This window comes from Euwallacea similis, chromosome 10 (genome assembly GCF_039881205.1).
Source record: "Euwallacea similis isolate ESF13 chromosome 10, ESF131.1, whole genome shotgun sequence".
NCBI lineage: Eukaryota > Metazoa > Arthropoda > Insecta > Coleoptera > Curculionidae > Euwallacea > Euwallacea similis.
In genome coordinates this window covers 2501496-2518418 of record NC_089618.1, presented here as the reverse complement: position 1 = coordinate 2518418, position 16923 = coordinate 2501496, and the positions used below count along the sequence as shown (strand labels likewise).

At 40.7% G+C, this 16923-nt stretch overlaps 8 protein-coding genes across 9 annotated transcripts in view; 5 read left to right on the top strand and 3 right to left on the bottom strand.

Moving 5' to 3' along the window:
- The window catches only part of LOC136411732 (uncharacterized), a 47293-nt gene that overhangs the window by 8178 nt on the left and 22192 nt on the right, over nt 1-16923 (bottom strand). The gene's annotated exons all lie outside the window — the stretch shown is intronic.
- On the top strand, nt 322-1501 carry LOC136411637 (putative ankyrin repeat protein RF_0381). Its single transcript, XM_066394282.1, has 3 exons — nt 322-973; nt 1030-1266; nt 1317-1501. Exons 1-3 carry the CDS (start codon nt 322-324, stop codon nt 1499-1501), a joined length of 1074 nt encoding a protein of 357 aa, XP_066250379.1.
- Nucleotides 7042-7593, top strand: LOC136411461 (cuticle protein 70, isoforms A and B-like). Its single transcript, XM_066394038.1, has 2 exons — nt 7042-7133; nt 7193-7593. Exons 1-2 carry the CDS (start codon nt 7122-7124, stop codon nt 7520-7522), a joined length of 342 nt encoding a protein of 113 aa, XP_066250135.1. The 5' UTR covers nt 7042-7121; the 3' UTR covers nt 7523-7593.
- Nucleotides 8254-9624, top strand: LOC136411636 (cubilin-like). The gene is made up of 5 exons (XM_066394281.1): nt 8254-8386; nt 8443-8604; nt 8646-9029; nt 9078-9443; nt 9500-9624. The coding sequence occupies exons 1-5, from the start codon at nt 8254-8256 to the stop codon at nt 9622-9624; spliced, it is 1170 nt and encodes a 389-aa protein (XP_066250378.1).
- LOC136411635 (uncharacterized) lies at nt 10390-12206 on the top strand. Its single transcript, XM_066394280.1, has 6 exons — nt 10390-10495; nt 10543-10698; nt 10749-10876; nt 10928-11183; nt 11238-11627; nt 11679-12206. Exons 1-6 carry the CDS (start codon nt 10390-10392, stop codon nt 11819-11821), a joined length of 1179 nt encoding a protein of 392 aa, XP_066250377.1. The 3' UTR covers nt 11822-12206.
- LOC136411736 (transmembrane protein 120 homolog) lies at nt 12079-13697 on the bottom strand. Its single transcript, XM_066394418.1, has 5 exons — nt 13473-13697; nt 13293-13411; nt 13069-13239; nt 12329-13019; nt 12079-12275 (listed from the first exon to the last, which is right to left on the bottom strand). Exons 1-5 carry the CDS (start codon nt 13527-13529, stop codon nt 12240-12242), a joined length of 1074 nt encoding a protein of 357 aa, XP_066250515.1. The 5' UTR covers nt 13530-13697; the 3' UTR covers nt 12079-12239.
- Nucleotides 14114-15002, top strand: RpL28 (ribosomal protein L28). The gene is made up of 4 exons (XM_066394244.1): nt 14114-14196; nt 14424-14519; nt 14579-14818; nt 14874-15002. The coding sequence occupies exons 2-4, from the start codon at nt 14433-14435 to the stop codon at nt 14955-14957; spliced, it is 411 nt and encodes a 136-aa protein (XP_066250341.1). The 5' UTR covers nt 14114-14196; nt 14424-14432; the 3' UTR covers nt 14958-15002.
- Nucleotides 15006-16234, bottom strand: LOC136411604 (gamma-glutamyl hydrolase A-like). Of its 2 annotated transcripts, XM_066394241.1 has the most exons (4): nt 16006-16234; nt 15900-15950; nt 15622-15854; nt 15006-15567 (listed from the first exon to the last, which is right to left on the bottom strand). In XM_066394241.1, exons 1-4 carry the CDS (start codon nt 16221-16223, stop codon nt 15077-15079), a joined length of 993 nt encoding a protein of 330 aa, XP_066250338.1. In that variant the 5' UTR covers nt 16224-16234; the 3' UTR covers nt 15006-15076. The 2 variants fall into 2 exon arrangements, with proteins under 2 accessions (XP_066250338.1, XP_066250339.1); XM_066394242.1 differs by lacking the exon at nt 15900-15950.

Sequence of the window (16923 nt, the reverse complement as noted above, 5' to 3'; positions counted from 1 at the left end):
ACGTGAATGCATACTGCGAAACGTGTCGATACATATTGTTGTTATTGATATTACAATCTGATCGAGGAGATATCGGTTTCTTGAGAATTTAAACAAGAAGGTTATTGCTTGATTGAGTTACCATGTCCTGAAAACTTACATAACAATAATTCATAATCATAAAGGAATTTGTATGTGATTCAATCTGTGAAAGTCGAAGATTCTTCACCATTTTGTCCAGAGGCAACTTATGACAAACACTGACACTCCAAACTGTGACTAAACGTTTGGAGCCAAGGCCTCAAAACAGAGCCCCCAAAACAGCTGGAAACGTTCAACACCATGGGCAAGCTCGTGTTAGTAAATAAATTCAATATAATTTTAATCCCGCTTTATTCTCCAGTTAAAAGTCAGCACGAGGAAGAATTCTTTGCAGCAGCCCTTGTAAGGGATTTCGATGCCATTAATAATCTCATTGAGCGGGGCCTCGACCCCAACATTGTAGATTACGAAGGAATGACCATCCTTCAAATTGTAGCTGAAAAAGAGGATATCCCAATGGGTACTATGTTTCATTTAGTTTTGCTTCGGAGTAAATACAGATTGTCTATTAAAGCGAAGTATTTGCTATCCTTCAAAAAATTGAACATCAACACGCACTCCAACACGCTAAATGGAGACTCGGCCCTTATCACCGCCGTGATCTTCAATAGGACCCAAATGGTATCTTTGCTATTGCAACATGGAGCTGATCCCAACATCCAGAACCTCACAGGGCAAACGGCCCTTCATAGCGCTGTGAGGAAGAAAAACCTGGAGAATGTGAAGATCCTTTTACTATCCAATGCTCAACCCAATGTAGAGGATGCATTCGGCAACACTCCCTTGTCTTTGAGCATCATTGACCGCCATTCACCGGACATCGCTTCTTTGCTGCTCAAAGCGCAAGCTGACCCGAACTTTAGAGTCGTCAAACCGCAGCCGCTCTTAATAGGTATCATCAAAACCTCCCTTCTCAGAGTAACTGTTTAACAGAAAACTCCCAAACAGAACTAGCGCTTATCTGCAGATCTACAGAACACCTCAACATGGTGACCCTTCTCGTCAAGAACAATGCGAATGTGAACATCAAGGACCCCGTTTCAGGACTCACCTCCTTGCACGCAGTCTCGATTACCGGATATGTACCCCTGGCTAGGATGTTACTAGCCCTAGGGGCCAGTGCAATCGCGCTGGACCGCATGGGGAGGACTCCCTTTGATGCGGCCATAGAATACGAGCAAAAAGGTGCTTTTTTGGGTTGAGAAGGAAAAAATATGCAGATTAATTCCATGTAGGGCTTATACACTTCTACAGTGAGAGGGTTATGGACATGATGGGAAAAATTTCGTTTGTAAAGCGCTATGAAGGAAGAGCGTTGGCAAAGAAAAATAAGCCGCAGATAAGGACAAACGTGAGGTTTGCCGACACCCAAACCATGGTTTGTGATTCCGATAAGGAGTTGTTTTTAGAACACATTTAGTTAAATCTCTAATAATAAATAGCGAATGGTTTATCTTGGTTTAGAATTGAGACACATTATAGTCATATGGCCAGGTAGCGATTATCGAAATCTTGATGTTTTGGTGCGTGAAAAAAAAACTTAAAGCGCGATGGCGTTTATTCGCAGGAATGAAATTTGACTTTTTGCATGAGACACCCCGTATACTGCCACGTCTTTCGACCCTAGAACTCTTAAGAAATATCGAATCCATATAATATTTTGCGGCCTTCTAGAGGGCCTCGAAGTGTTGCCGGATTAATAGAAGCAAAACATGATGTTTTCGGCTCGTCAAAGTCTATTAGAAAACAGAGTTTTTTGCCCTATTTAGACCTCGTAATTATCTATTTTCTCTTATACATTCAGAAAGTAAATACTGCTTGTACATTTAAGTAAACAAGCCGGGGCTGTAGAAATTACATCCATTAGCGGTGGAAACAAAAACAGCAGCGCTTTAGCGCAGCAAGCGCCTTTTTGTTGTTGTTCATTAGCTCCATATTGATCAGCACCATTGTCGGGACTTTTCCCGAAAATATCTGGGTTACAGAAAGAAATCCATATGTGGGACATCACGGCATATCCTCTTTCAATAACAACAGATACCACGCAGGTAAAACATTTAAAGGATTTAGCAGGGAAATCGGATAAAATCCGTAGTAAAAATAACATGGGATGTTTGTACAATCGCACAAGGGAGGCCCCAAATTAGGAAAATATCAATGAATGTTGACAAACAAAAATATTTTTCAAATCGCTAGGAAGAGTGCCAAACCCCCAAGGGTATTTGTTACGGATGAAATGTCACAACGTAGGTGGACCCAAAAATAGCCGCCCTGAGGCGTAAAAAAGCCCTCTCAGCCACCCTTAATCCCGTTTTTTTCCTGCAGCAGCGAAGCAGCTCTGGAAAATCTAGAACTTTTCCATAACTCTCAAATTCAGGTGTTCACCACCCCTTTTCGACAAGAAGCGTGTGTAAACAGTTGCGTTTATATAAACCGTCACCAGACTCGCTTTGTATCCAGTGCAAATGGAATTCGACCTTCGGGTTGCAGTCACATGCCACTGAAACGTGCCCATTTCCATGGAAATTTGCGGTAAAAGTGACGATAAAGTATGGCATGTTTGATGGGACTCGATTCCGGTTGGGCTTGTGGGTGTCTACCGCTACCGAAACCGGGAATTAAGGCAAAAATACTTTAGGGACTTTTTCTTCGCCGTAAAAAGTTATTTATTTACCCTGACGTAATAGTAAAGACGATTTAGCCCTTGATAATACTCACAGACGGAAGTTTATTTTTTATACAGGGTGATTCATTAACAATGGGACAGCCGAGGACTGAAGATGTCACATGTCAAATAGAAACGATTCGAGAAAATATGCCTTATCCGAAAGTTGATATTTCGAGTATACAGGATCTTTCCGAATAAGTGCGAAAGACTTTAAACGATGATTGCTGAGGTATTTTTGTAAAAAAAATTATATAAAACATAAATCGAAACACGCTTCGTTTCTAAGATACAGAGCGTTCAATTGCTTATTTGTTGTAGTAGCTCCAGCTTTTGTTAATGACTCACCCTATATAAGAAATGAGACACTCTGTAGGTTAATTGGTTTGTGGCTCCACAGACTCTTAAGAAATAATTTACCACTACTAGACCCTACATCGAGCTTTAGTACTTTTCGTGGTACCACAGATTTCTGATTCTCAGCAAATTCCACTTTGCGTTGGGGCATGTTTTTGGGGAAAGTTAAGGTCAACCCTCATCCATTTCCCTATGACACTTAGGGGAAGTTTAACGTGTCAAAAACGAAACTTCTCTCAATCTTTGTCTTGATAATTTCGCCAAATATTCCGATTGAACGAGCGGTCAAACAATCCTCTTTCAAACCTTAATTTCCCCTTTCTAACCCGAAAGAAAATATCGATAATAATACGATGGGAGTCCTGGCAATAACTTGCGTGAGCGACACGGAACTTGGGGCTGTTATTCTCCCGATTTATCCCCAATCTCAGGAAAAAAACACTTTATTAGAAAGAATCATTTTATGGGTTCGACAGCCGCAGTGCTGCAAATCAGCCTCTTTATTGAACTTAAGGCAACATTTCTTTCTCCCCAGGAGGGAAATTGAATTGCCTCTCTCAGACATATTAATATGCGACTACAATACGAAGCCGGTTTCCTGACACCTACGATGAAGACAAGAATAGACAAAATGTATTTCTACGTGCAAAAATAGGCTTCAACCCTCGGCACTATCATGGGAATACATATGAAGGAGCATTGCCCCTACCGTATAATATTGAATGCAACCTCCTCGTTGTCGGATTTTGGAGAGCCGTTGCATCGACCCATCCCTTAGGGCCAACAACCCTTAAATAGGGCAAGAGCGACGTAATGCTTACGCACTCAACTGGGTCAGATTTCCCCCCCAATCAAAAAAATACCTCCCTTATATCGTAGCCATACATAAGTGATGGTAAAGCCCAAGTGAATGTTAGTTTAGCTTGAATGGGGACTAATTCCGGGCTATATAGGCCACTGGGTCATCGACGAATTGGGAGTGAATGGCGCTTACGTCATTACTCACTCCACCAATCAGGGCTGCAGCCCCTTTCGCTCACTTTGCCGCACACCCGAAGCTCTTTCGATTCTCTTTAATAAACACTATTGCTCAAAAGATTTAAGCAACTTCTTCGTTATCTATGATTCTATGCCACGCCGCAGCAGCGATCGCATACCAATGAGCGCATCTGCTTTATTACCAAATTTTTCGTCCTAGAACCCGAATTTGCGGCCTTTAGAGGCTTTTCTGAATCCGCAAAGAGGGGGTCTTACATAACGTATAAAACTGCGATTAATCTCGGATTTCGCAGAGTCTCAATCAAAACATCCAAACATGATCCTAATCGTAAGTAACCCACATCAAATCGATATAGAAATTACCTCATGAACATTGTAATCTAGGCCATAGTCGCGAGCCTCGGTGCCCTATGCGGAATCTCGGCTGAGCTCCCTTTGGCGGCACCAGCCCTGGCACGCAGCAGTCAATACTTCGTTCAAAGCCACAACGCTTTAATTGCCCCCTATGCAGCCCCCTACATAATTCCCTATGCAACTCCGGTCATAGCCCCCTACGTGACCCCCTATGTAGCCCCTGTCGTTGCTCAGACCACAATAGCTTCATCTCCAGTGCAATCCTCGACCGCAGCGACAGCTCCACCAAAGCCGATCAGCCCTAATCCTGATGCGGAGACTGTTGAAGTTGAGTCCGCGAGGGTGAAGTCATTGCAAAACGTGAGGCGGTCTGCTCAAGAGACGAAGGGAGATTTTAGGGCTGAGAAACTGAGACAGACTGCAGCCCCTGGATTGCTAAGCGCACAAAGATTAGTCCAGGGACAGTTATTTGTTTAAAGTTGAATGTAAATAAGAATTTTCAAGTTAATAAAGCAGATTGTGAGATATTTTCTTCGAGTTTCTAATGGTATCCAGGAAATGAGTATTCCAAAGGATGGATACTTTCCGATTGTTTCAGGTTAGTTCAGGCTGATTTAGGTTCACACCCTATGGAAGTGTCCAAGGTGGGAGATGGAGGGAATGAAGACGAGGAGGGAGGGACTGCAATTGGAGCGGAATGCGATTGGACAGGGGCTGACTGAAAGCAAGGGAAAGTAAAGGAGTTTCAAGGGGTTGGTGGAGAGGGTCATGAGAAGGAAGGTTGAGGAAGAGCGTAAAAGAAAGACAGACAAGACGAATATACTCCTCCCCTCCTGAAGTAATGCCTCGCGGCGGTTTTGGGACGTTCCAGGGTGAAAAGGGGTCGTTTTTAGTTGGTAGGCGTCTCCCTCAGGGATGAATCCCACACAACCCGGTAGCCAGAACACCAGGCCGAGTATCTATGAAAGTTTTTATCCTCTACAAAAAAAAAATCAATTCAAGTTAGCCGAGTTTAAATTACGTACAATATACAAGGTGTCTCACACAGGGCCTGTCTTAGTTAGTCCGCCGCCCTGGGAGCAATTTTTTAATCTCCACTCCCCTATTCCCAAGAAAAACTGTCGGCCAGGAAAGTCCGTCCACCTCAACTTCCCTAAGGCGGGTACTGGTCTCATATAAGAGAAATGGCTTTCACACCTGTGAATGGAAATACAAGTATGGTTCGCAAACACAAGTATGGGTAATCTGGAAGATCTCGGAAACTGCTAGAGCTGAATAAAGAACTATAAAGTGTTAGTAGATTTTCTCCTTTTAGTAGTACTGTCCAGAAGCATTGTAATCTACAGGGTGCCTCGTTTAAGGAAATGGAATTTCAGGGCTCCGCATCGAGGTATCCAAATTTTAAATTTTACCCGCATATGACCTGCAATATCCCGAAAACTAATAAAGTTCAATATAGGACCGCGTTTTGGTAAATTTCCCATTAAGAATGGTACGAATCAAAGTAATAATAATATACGGGATGTTTCATTCAAGGAACTTGGGTTCAGGGTCCTGCGTAAGAACATCTAAGATTCGTCTGCGTGAAACCTGTAATATCTCGAAAACTGCTAAAGCTTGCCATAAAGCCAAATATGTGGGTAAGGTATACCTTACGTGTAATAGCAATCAAAAACTTAATAATATGCAGGGGAGGCATTTAAAAAAATCGAGTTAAAAAAGAGAGTTGAAAAAAAGTTCGATGTAGGAAGATCTTTTACTAAATTTTTTCCGTTTAGCTAAACACCATCAAAAAACATTATATAAATTTTATTTCATATACGGAGTGTTTCAAAAAAGTGGTGTTAAACTTGAGATTATAGAAGATATGGCAACAGAAAATGTTTGCATTAAACCGCTAATCGGAAATAAGCCTTTTCTGTCCATAAATGTTGTCTCGTTGACAACAAAACACATCAATATTTAAGTGATTTTTTCTGTGTACTTTTTATTAAAAACAACACAAAAACGATTTGAAACAAAATAAACACGTTTATCTCTTTTGATAAGTTTTTTTACCTACAAGTTCTAACACGATATTGATAAAAAATGATTTTATTATACCTGTACATTTTGCTCGCTAAATGTAGGATCGCCTAAACCTACTATTTCCTGGGACTTATTAGTCGACCAGCGCGAAGTCCCGATTTAACCCCATTGCATTTTCCCTTCTGGCGTTACATTAAGTCTGTTTATAAAACCCTTGTAGCCACCCACGAGGAACTGCTTGATTCATTCTACACATATAAAATATACATGGTGTGTTGTTGTAGCGGTTTCTGCAATAAGACCAAGAACGACCATCAGAACAATAATTAAGTGAATATTTTAGGTAACATTTGTCCTGGCACAATTTTCACTTTCAATCCGATTGACTCACATTTTTCCTAATCAGTGAATGTGCCACTGTCGTCACGTATTAAACCCGGCATCGCAACATCTACACATACCACTAAGAATACTAATTAGCGTCTGCATTAACAATATTATCCGACACCCCAGACATGTTACTCAAGAAGAAGGGGCAACCCAAACTTCATATAAATACCCAGAAACCTCCAACAAAAATTATCATCTACTATCATCAACAGTTCTCTTATCACTGCTTAAGTGGCTAAAAAACACCATGTTCAAGTTCGTAAGTAAACCCATCCACATTTGTTCACCCCAGAAATTTAATAATTTCACCTCCCCTAGGTCGTCATCCTAGCCCTCGCAGTCTGCAACGTCTCGGCAGCCCCTGAACCATCAGTAGTGGCAGCCCCACTAGTAGCAGCCCCTTTGGCTCCCGCAGTAGTAACTGCTCAAAGTTCTCAAGTAATAGCAAGGAATTACAACGCTTTGGCAGCTCCCTTAATCGCTCCAGCCCCAGTTGTGGCTGCCCCATTGGTAGCACCTGCTCCTTATGTTAGGGCAGCACCACTAGTGGCTCCAGCCTCAGTAGCAGCTGCGGCTCCTTTAGTCGGGCCTGCCCCATATGTTGCCAGTCCGTATTACAATCCCTACGCTGCCCCTTTGGTGCTGTAATGGATGGGACGTAGTGAATTTGAGTGTCTTTATATCTGATGATGGAATGTAGATTTGTTTAGTGTATTTTGTAAATATATTTAAAATTTGACTGAAATTTGTTTTTTTTATCATTGGAGCAAGTTTGTGGACAGAATGGTGAAGGAAAAGTTCTCTATTAATGTGTGCTATACTGAATAACTCAGTTTTGGCTCTCATTCAATGTTCAAGCTGGCTTAAACTTGGTGAGAATGAGATACCTCGTATATTATTATGATTTAGGCTCTAAATACTCTCATGCAACATTTTGCCAATAGATGAGATCAATAAGCTTTAGTAGTTTTTGAAATATTGTAAGTTCTATGCCGACAAAACTTGAATCTTCATCTAGTGGCCTAAAATTTGATTTCTTTAAATGAGACACTTTGTATATTATGTTTTTGGTTTGAATTACTTTTAAGAACCAATTTACCAGTACATAATCCTATACAGAGGTTTGATGTCTCTATTCAAAGGGCTGAAGCTCGACTTTCATACAGGCGACACCTTATATACTTCTCTTCTGTTATAACAGTTCCCTCGGACCATCCCCCCTCTTTTATTGCAAGGATTTCCACTGTGCTCGTCCATTAGCAAAATGTACTCTAGTTTACGATCCAATTAGCACCTCCTTGAAATTGGGCCACAGTCTATGAGGTGCTAATTCCTAGCCAAAACATCCGATTAGTGTTCTCACTGACCGAGTGTCGAAGATGATCGCTACACAGACCAAATTGACTCTCTTGATTACTACAATTACTTCGGTTTTCAGTATCAACATTCCTGAAACCCAAGAACTCGCCCTGGTGAGAAATGCCACCAGAACTTCCAGACAGGATATCGTTTGTAAGTTGATGAGAAAACTGGATTTAGTGAGAGTTAATGATATATCTAACTATAAGGGCTCCCATTCTTCTGGAGTGTCGGGTTGGTTAGGTTTTTGAACTCGGAGTGCAACGCAGGCAATGGCTTCAGTGGTACCTGCTATACGCGCAGGGAGTGCAACTACTTGGATGGTTCTCGAGCAGCCTCCTGCGCAAATAGTGCTGGAGTTTGCTGCGTATGTAAGTATTCAATCTCCTCAGTGTTCTTTTATGTAAATCAGTTCAGCGCACGTGCGGTGGAAGCTCCCATCTTAACAACACTTACTTCGTGAGCCCGGGGTTCCCCGCCACATACAAAGGCGGTACTACCTGCTCCTTCACAATCGAAAAGCAACCGGATGCCTGCCAAGTACGTCTCGATTTCTTGACCTTAAACCTGGCTCAGCCCAACTCCAACGGCACGTGTATCACTGACGCCCTTACTGTCACGGGGGGGGCCTCTATAGTGCCCATTATTTGCGGGGAAAACAACGGGCAGCACATATATGTTGACTTCAATGGGAATACCTCCATCACCATAACAATCTACGTAAGAAGTGCTTCTTCAGCATCCCGATCATGGAACATTAAAATTGCCCAAATCAATTGCAACTGCCCTTGGAGAGGTACCCTTTGAGGCTGTTCCAGAAAGAGTCTTACACTGACTTTTGCAGCCCCAACTGGATGTCTTCAGTTCTACAACGAACTCTCAGGTACTGTGAGGAGCTTCAATTATGGTAGCTCCAGTGTTCTGAATGGTACCAGACAATTGGCAGGGCTGAACTATGGGGTGTGCGTGAACATGTTTCCTGGCTACTGTTCCATCCAATGGTCAGCGACCTCAGACCCCTACAGCTTCTCTATGACCGGGAATACCTTTTTGGCCGTAGGTGATAATAGTATAGGCACAGCCCTTGCTGCCTTGACAGGAAACAGTTGCCTTACAGACTTCGTGGTCATTCCTGCCCCCATTCTCAACGGCAACAGCACCCCCTTGAACACGGACAGGTTCTGCGGCAATGGGTTTCTTACGGTCACGTGTAAGGCTTGTTTGGAAGGTTTGAAATTAAGTAAGTTTAATGGGTGTTTCCTGTAGCCTATTCAAAGCCCTTTGTGCTGACTGTGGTAACTGATGGCAATGAACTGAATGACAGGGGAAATCGCGGATTTGCTCTATCTTTTATGCAGGAGCTGTGTTCTGGGGCTTTACTTACAGGCTGAAAATATGGAAAATAAAGATCTTTTTAATACATTTTTGGTCATTTTATTAGGGCTTTAGGTCCTTGAATATCGTAAAAGAATTTCAGTGTAGTTTAGATAGTCTTTGAAGATAAAGAAATTGAGATTTTTCAGTCGTTTCGGGATTCAAAAACCTGTGCCATGCCACTACTTTTTGAGTGGGACACATATGTTAAGTCACGAAAATTTTGTGATTTTAATCGCTTGAAAACCAGAGGCGTATTGGGTATAGAAAGTGTCTCTGAACATAGTGCCATAAATTCAACCACGCATTTTAGCCATGTTTTAGGACCTAGAATATGTGGTAGAGTTTGTAGCATTAAGTCTGGAGACACCTTGTATTTTAAATATTTTCTCGAAGCTACATTATGAGCAGATATTTTTCGTAAATGCCGCTGTACAAAAGTATATAGTACGCCACTGATTTTTTAGCGGCGTAGCGATTTAGGTCTCAGATGCATCATGAATAACTGGTGTTTAAATTGCTGGAAAATCAGCAGCGCATTATCAAAAAATTTCAGTTATCCGCTTGATGGACGGCAGATGGGTCATCTAACACGCTCGATTTAGCAACAATTTAACCCCTACTAAAAGTCTTAATATTTGTCCTTCCACTTTGCAGCAAAGCGGGCCAAGTGCAGCCGCTCGTCAAAATACTAATAATTACTAAAGCAAACGAAGACCCATAACGGAACCTCCTATGATTTCGAGCAAATCGATAAACGTTCATGACCCTCCATATCGAACATGTCACGTATTTTCCTTCTTCTGGTTTTAGCCAAAGCTGCTACAGCCAACGTTTCATTAGTAAAAAATTACGATGAAATTGACGACTTCAGAGATTCGAAGCAGTGTAAGTAGGTACCACAAAATTTTTATCAAGTATTAAGCGCATTTTAGACTGGCCTAAGATTGGCCTAGTGCGCTTCGCCAACGACGTTTGCAGTTCCCTTGAGGGCTACTATGGAACCTGCGTCACAAGAAGACAGTGCGAGCATATACGTGGTACTCAGTCGGGTAGTTGCACCTCCAACGGCATTGGCCGATGCTGTATAAGTGCGTCCTTATGTCCCATCAAGTAATGACCGCTAAACTAGATTAATTAGTTTACAGGACTTGCGGACAAACCTCTCAATACAACAACACCTACTTCTCGAGTAGCGGCTTCCCCAATACCTTCAATGGGGACAGTACATGCACCTTCACTATCGTCCCATGCCCTACAGCTTGCCAGGTGAGTAATATTACTTTATAATAACCTTAGCTCGGCTCTGGTATCTTATAGGCAAGGATAGACTTCTTGAGCTTCACTTTGGCGCAACCTGATGGAAATGGCAATTGCGTAGATGATGCCATGGTGGTCACAGGTTCCGGGGGGAGCATTCCTATTATTTGCGGTGATAATTCTGGACAACACATCTATGTCACCTTCATAGCGAATACTAGCATCACCATCAGTATCACCACTTCTTCTGATGTGAACTTGGCACGCAGCTTCAGCTTTCGGGTCACACAGATCGCCTGCGATTGCCCAACACTAGGTACCACCACTCTCTAATATATTGATAATCCAGTATTGAATCTTACCGTGGTAGCTCCTGCGGGATGTCTTCAGTACTACACAGATTCCTCCGCCACGGTGCGTAGCTTTAATTATGGTACCGCGATCAATGGGGCTGTGGTGACCAATGCAATGAACGTAATGATGCCTGGTACCAGACAGCTGGCCAACACAAATTACGGAATCTGCGTGCAGATGCAGGCTGGGTATTGCTCCATAGAGTGGGCTCAATCAAGCGACAGTACCTCATTTACTGTCAGCAACAATACTGCTTATGTTGAAGCAGTAATGGGACTGCCTGCGCAGCCTATCATTGGTAGTAATTGCACTACCGACTTTGTTGTGGTGCCCAACCCTTACTATCCCAGTGGGACCAGTGTGGGGACCGATAGGTTTTGTGGTAATCAGTTTCTTACGATTATAAGTAAGTTTTGTCCGTGGTATTATCCTGTATGATTGATGTTTCTTCGTACAGCTTCGTCGAAGCCTTTTGTACTGACCACGGTGACCGATGCCAATGAACTGACTAGTGATGATGTGGCTAATAGGGGGTTCTCTTTGACCTATAAGCAGCAGGCTTGCAGGAATTCGAATACTTTACTACAATTGACTTCATGAATGGAAATATATTTAGCTTATTTATCAATTTTTCTTTAGAAATTAAGAATCCTATGTGAATTGCGAATTAGTACATTTCTTCATTTAAGAATTACAAAATGCTAATTTCATAGAAAAGAAGCTTTTACCACCCCAGAGCAAATACAGGTTCATACGCGTGGCTAGCTGAACATGGCAAACTAGACTTAAAAATATCTTAAATCTATAGGACTGCATAACAAGGAGAGGTAGGCATGAGGGGCTAATTAAAATTGAGATTGTAATTGACATAATAATATATTCAGAACAAATTACTATGACACATGCACTTTTCGCCCCTTTACTCTTAACATAATAAATAATAAAACCCAAAAAAAAACCGTTAAAAACATGAGATTTCCCATTTGCTGTTCAATAAATCTACCCCCTGGCACCATCTTTAATCATCCTTGTGACTCTCCTGTCTTTCATCGGCCTGAAACAGACTTGGTTACTTCAAGCCGTAAATCCAATAAAATTTGAAGATACCTCCCGCGTATTATGCAACAATTGGGTACTCAGCCTTTGACTCATTACGCGATACTGAAGTTTCATCTTTTCATGCAGCTTAATAGGAATGACCATTATTGTGGTTAATGTGTTGCCCAAGAAAAGAATAAAGAACATGGCACAGAGCACTGGAACATGCCAAGTCGCATTAGGATAGAAGCTCAGCTTATAAAGAGTGTAGGCGTTATACAGGGTGAATATGTAACCCGCAAATAAGAAGGGATAGAGAAAGCTGAGCCCTCGCCACATCCATGAATGAAATCCCTCAATTGTTATATCCATATTGTGTCTCTCCCCCAAGGCTTTCAGCCTATAAAGTGCCCCTCTTTGGTATCTAAATTGAAGATATTGGACAAAACTTAAATAAATATTAAATAAGACAAATTGGTTTCTAAAGAGCAGCCACAACTCATTGTCAGGCCAAATAAGTAGAATGCCTGCTGCAGCTGTTGAAAAGAAGTGATGAAAGCGCCACCAGCCTTTTATTCGAGAGCCATTAAGTTTAAGGATGCTTTCCCTTATTGTTAAAGTACAATAGTACCACACCAGCAAGAAGATATAGCTGAGTTCCAAGGCTCGGAAACGTACACAATAATTAACGATTGCCATGAGGAAACCAATACCACTGAGAATTAGTTTAAATTTCTCATACTCATCCTTGTATTTGAACCTGCAAAGTTAGCCATTAAAACCCCAGTTACACATAAAAACATACATACTTGTCTTCTTTATTCAGTATAGAAACATTCACATTCCCCAGAATAATCTTCAAGTACAGACCGTTTTCTTTGGGCAATGTTTGCTCCAGCTCATAGAGCTGTGCCTTCCGGTTCAGGATGTTATTCTGTAACTCCTGGATTTTCTCCAAGTCCTCCTTGGACTTGCTACGCCTAAGCAGATAAAATCACTCAAATCTAAGCACTTTCAAACCGAAATCACTTACTTGGCTAGCGATTTTGACAAAACCCCTATTCGATATCGCTGGTGTTTTATATGCTCTTGACACTTCTTTTGGTGCCCGGACAGCTCTTCCAGATGCTTCAAATAGGCCCTGTTGGCCACCTACAAGGAAAAACACATCAAAACGGGGCCAATTTCGTGGAGATTAGCTTGTAGACCTAACCTCCAATTCCTTGAAATCCGCTGTTAACTCGTCCCATTCGTCGAATTCTTCTAACATATTTGCCCCTTCGGTGCTAGAGGCAATTTTGAGTTGGAATTTATTGAGTTGAGATAGTTATGTTGGGCATTTAATTTAGAAAATTGATACTTATTAGTACATTTTTGATATTTGGAAAAACAGGACTTTGCAATTTTGCAACGTTGCCGCGTGGTTAAACGTTAAATCTCATCTGTTTTGGGTTGATGGCTTAAATTTGAACGAAAATCGCGATATTACTTGAAATTATAACTTAGTTAAATCAAAATTAATGAAAATCTGTATGTAGTAGCTTAAATAAAGATATATTAACGGTTTTATTTTCGTATTATTAACCTATAATCACTGCTAAAATACCCAAATTTTAGATAAAGTCCTAAAAAGGCAACAGTGGGACGGAAAATGAAAAATGTCAGTTTGTATTATTGGTTACCTACACTGCAAACCGTGTTTCTATGTAAAAAATTAACACCAAAGAATCAAAAACTGAGAATATAATATTTCATTCCATTTCTTACGAAATATTTGCATTTTATATTTTACTAGTCATTAGTTTTATAAATTAATAATATATGAGAGATTACATTCCCAATCTAAAAAAGCGACATCTATTGACAATTGATCATTTGTCACTAGTCAATTACCGTCGCCATCTTTCTTTTCTTTCCTGGAGAAATATTGCTCACAGGTAAGATTTATTTACCGAAATTACCGTATAATTGACCCTAATTAACCCTTAAATAAGCGTAGTTCTCATCAATAAACCCTCTCTTAACGTCCTCAAAAAGCCCACTGTGATATAAGAACACCATATAAAAAAACATCGCTTCATAACCTAACTAACTCTCTATTCCTTAAACACACGTGTTTGCACCTTAAAAAAACGCTTTAAAACCTCATTTGATCAATTTCCAGGTAAATACAATGTCCTCTCATTTAGTCTGGAGCATCATCCGCAACAACAATGCCTTCTTACTCAAGAAGCGCAACATCTCCAAACCTTTCAGTACGGTAAGTCTTTTGTACCCATAAAACGCCCTTTTCAACATGAGCTTTCGGTCAAATTGCAGGAGTCCAACAATCTGACCAATCTCAACTCCTACAGGTACAATGGACTGGTCCACAAAAAGACACTGGCCATTGCTGATGCCCCAAAAAAAGGTTTTACAGTGTCTTATAAAAAGGCTCGTAAACAGAATAAGCCAAGGCAGAATGTGGTGAAGCGTACCTTCAAGTCAGGCCCCAGGCGGTCTTTGTACAAACTGAAGACTTTGCTGCAGGCCAATAAGTACAGAACAGATTTGACGAAGGTCAGTGTAATTTTTTTTTGTAAAAGATGTTTGTGTTATTTTGGGGATTATACAGGCCGCCCTCAGGAGAGCCAGCGCTGTTTTGAGGTCTCAGAGGCCACAACCAGTTAAGAAGCAGAAAGCGAAGAAACCAGAATAGGTTTTGTATTTTTTAAGCGGAAAATAAAGGTTCTGTTAATCCTTAGTGTTTAGTACTTATTTTATTGAAATTTTGCATTTCACTCTATAAAGCACTATTTTGGTGTTTTTTCCTTCAAACTAAAGTAGTTGGTGTTTCTCAAAGTCCTTCTTCAAGAACACATACAATTGCTCATAGTATGTGTTATTAATTCCTGTATATTTAGGGCTGAAATTGAAAATTAGCTCTTTTGCTTCAAGGGCATCGTTAGGGAAACCATTTTCATTTTTCCTGCACTCATTAACAAAAAAGTTGGCAAAATACTGAGCTACTTTAATACTGTTAAAACTATGTGGAAAATCACTATCCTTTTTAAACTCAAAAGAGTTTTTCTCAGGGTGAAACTGTATTCCATAAATCGGATAATCCTTGTGTTCCATAGAGCTAATAAACTTAAACCCATTGATGTCTTTATTAGTTGAAGAAATCCTCCAGAAGTCCAGCAGATTGTTATCTTCAAGCACTTGTTTTGTCAGACAAAATCTGTGTAAGTTATACGTGCTGTTCTCTCTTTCAAGAATAGAAATAACCTCATTACTGGCATTACCATAAAGTCTGCTGCTTTTGTAATCTATAAAAATAAGGCTAGTTGTACTACACGAGTTTTTGCATAATTGAGAAGTACCTTCTGTGAAGTCCAGGGCTTTAGCCACATTCACCAATTGGCATCCCACACGAATGTCTCGATCCCCCCTTAAAGCGGCAAATATGAGCACTTGCATACCAAGGCAGGTGCCCCAAATTGGATAATAAACTCCTTTGCCATTGTATTCCAAGACAATTTGATAGAGCTTATTGGCCGCTTCCCCATATCCCCCAGTTTCGTTGAAGTAAGTACCACCCCCCGGGAAAAACAGACTGTGACGATTAAAATCAGAAAATACTCTTTAAAAAATAAGTTACCCATTGGTGTATTTAACCACGCGTCGATAATACTCGTCATCTTGACCGATCCTTGAAGATAAGATAAAAACTGTTCTGGGATTGTCACGACGCACTTGAAACTTACCAAATGGGCAGAACTCTAGCTCCCGCACTTTCCAAGAATTTCACATTTGAGCTAGCAATAAAACTATCATAAGTCTCATTAGGAAAATAGGAGGCCACAATAAAAGTTTCTTGGGAAAGCACCCCTATTATAGGACGGTCATTAACCGGCTCTATAGCTAGAACCGAAAAGACAATAGAAATTATTATACAGACAAGTATTCTGGGAAACGTGTCCATTGTGCTGGTTGACTCAAAACGGACTGTTGTTAAGGCCAGGGGTCTTCATTAAGTGGTTTTGATAAGTGCGATAAAAATTAATCAATTTATATTAAGAGTGCAGTGCATTTTCTGAATATTTGTGGTGCGCGGTCTAGTAAGGCACGTTTGGTTTTTGGATTGATAAATAGTGCGGCAGCAGAGGAGACAACTGCCTCAATAGGTAGTCTTAAACTGGATTTTGCTTATTTTTGAATAGGTAAACTTACCCATTTTAATTCAAATTTCCTTTCCCATCATCCCCTGTCTTACTGCTGTTTCTATTGGCTGACTTTATTTGACGTCACCTTAAAATGGCGGTTTATTTAAAAGTTTTATTGAAGGCACGCTGAAAAACGAATTCTTTCACTGAAGACTATAGGAGGAAAATCAGCTAAACCAATTTAAATACCACCAGCAAGGATCAATGTTAATTAATTTAAATTTACATTTATTATCGTTTTAAAGTAGCATTGTCTAGGCAATAAACATTTCTAACCACTTAATTCAATTAAAATCTTGTTAAATATAAGTTTACACCCTTAAGCATATCTACGCGATGCGCTCCATCAGCGAATTGTGGCTTTGATATTTTCTGCTTGCGTATTGATTTATTTTTAGCTGCGCTGCCTTGAATCTCTAACAAAACTATCAATATCAACTGCCCAAATTGTGTCCCCGC

Excerpts from the sequence above, each read along its gene's own strand:
- LOC136411604 (XM_066394241.1), bottom strand. The coding sequence starts at position 16,223 with ATGGACACGTTTCCCAGAATACTTGTCTGTATAATAATTTCTATTGTC. Across the intron at positions 15,855-15,899 it reads GTGGTTAAATACACCAATGG|TCTGTTTTTCCCGGGGGGTG; the intron begins GTAACTTATTTT and ends TAATCGTCACAG. Across the intron at positions 15,568-15,621 it reads AGCCCTGGACTTCACAGAAG|ATTACAAAAGCAGCAGACTT; the intron begins GTACTTCTCAAT and ends TTATTTTTATAG.
- LOC136411637 (XM_066394282.1), top strand. The coding sequence starts at position 322 with ATGGGCAAGCTCGTGTTAGTAAATAAATTCAATATAATTTTAATCCCG. Across the intron at positions 974-1,029 it reads ACCGCAGCCGCTCTTAATAG|AACTAGCGCTTATCTGCAGA; the intron begins GTATCATCAAAA and ends ACTCCCAAACAG. Across the intron at positions 1,267-1,316 it reads CATAGAATACGAGCAAAAAG|GGCTTATACACTTCTACAGT; the intron begins GTGCTTTTTTGG and ends AATTCCATGTAG.
- RpL28 (XM_066394244.1), top strand. The coding sequence starts at position 14,433 with ATGTCCTCTCATTTAGTCTGGAGCATCATCCGCAACAACAATGCCTTC. Across the intron at positions 14,520-14,578 it reads TCTCCAAACCTTTCAGTACG|GAGTCCAACAATCTGACCAA; the intron begins GTAAGTCTTTTG and ends GTCAAATTGCAG. Across the intron at positions 14,819-14,873 it reads ACAGAACAGATTTGACGAAG|GCCGCCCTCAGGAGAGCCAG; the intron begins GTCAGTGTAATT and ends GGGATTATACAG.
- LOC136411636 (XM_066394281.1), top strand. The coding sequence starts at position 8,254 with ATGATCGCTACACAGACCAAATTGACTCTCTTGATTACTACAATTACT. Across the intron at positions 8,387-8,442 it reads TTCCAGACAGGATATCGTTT|GGCTCCCATTCTTCTGGAGT; the intron begins GTAAGTTGATGA and ends TCTAACTATAAG. Across the intron at positions 9,030-9,077 it reads TTGCAACTGCCCTTGGAGAG|CCCCAACTGGATGTCTTCAG; the intron begins GTACCCTTTGAG and ends TGACTTTTGCAG.
- LOC136411736 (XM_066394418.1), bottom strand. The coding sequence starts at position 13,529 with ATGTTAGAAGAATTCGACGAATGGGACGAGTTAACAGCGGATTTCAAG. Across the intron at positions 13,240-13,292 it reads TTGTCAAAATCGCTAGCCAA|GCGTAGCAAGTCCAAGGAGG; the intron begins GTAAGTGATTTC and ends TTATCTGCTTAG. Across the intron at positions 12,276-12,328 it reads TGTTGCATAATACGCGGGAG|GCCGATGAAAGACAGGAGAG; the intron begins GTATCTTCAAAT and ends AGTCTGTTTCAG.
- LOC136411635 (XM_066394280.1), top strand. The coding sequence starts at position 10,390 with ATGTCACGTATTTTCCTTCTTCTGGTTTTAGCCAAAGCTGCTACAGCC. Across the intron at positions 10,699-10,748 it reads CATTGGCCGATGCTGTATAA|TTTACAGGACTTGCGGACAA; the intron begins GTGCGTCCTTAT and ends TAGATTAATTAG. Across the intron at positions 11,184-11,237 it reads CTGCGATTGCCCAACACTAG|CTCCTGCGGGATGTCTTCAG; the intron begins GTACCACCACTC and ends TTACCGTGGTAG.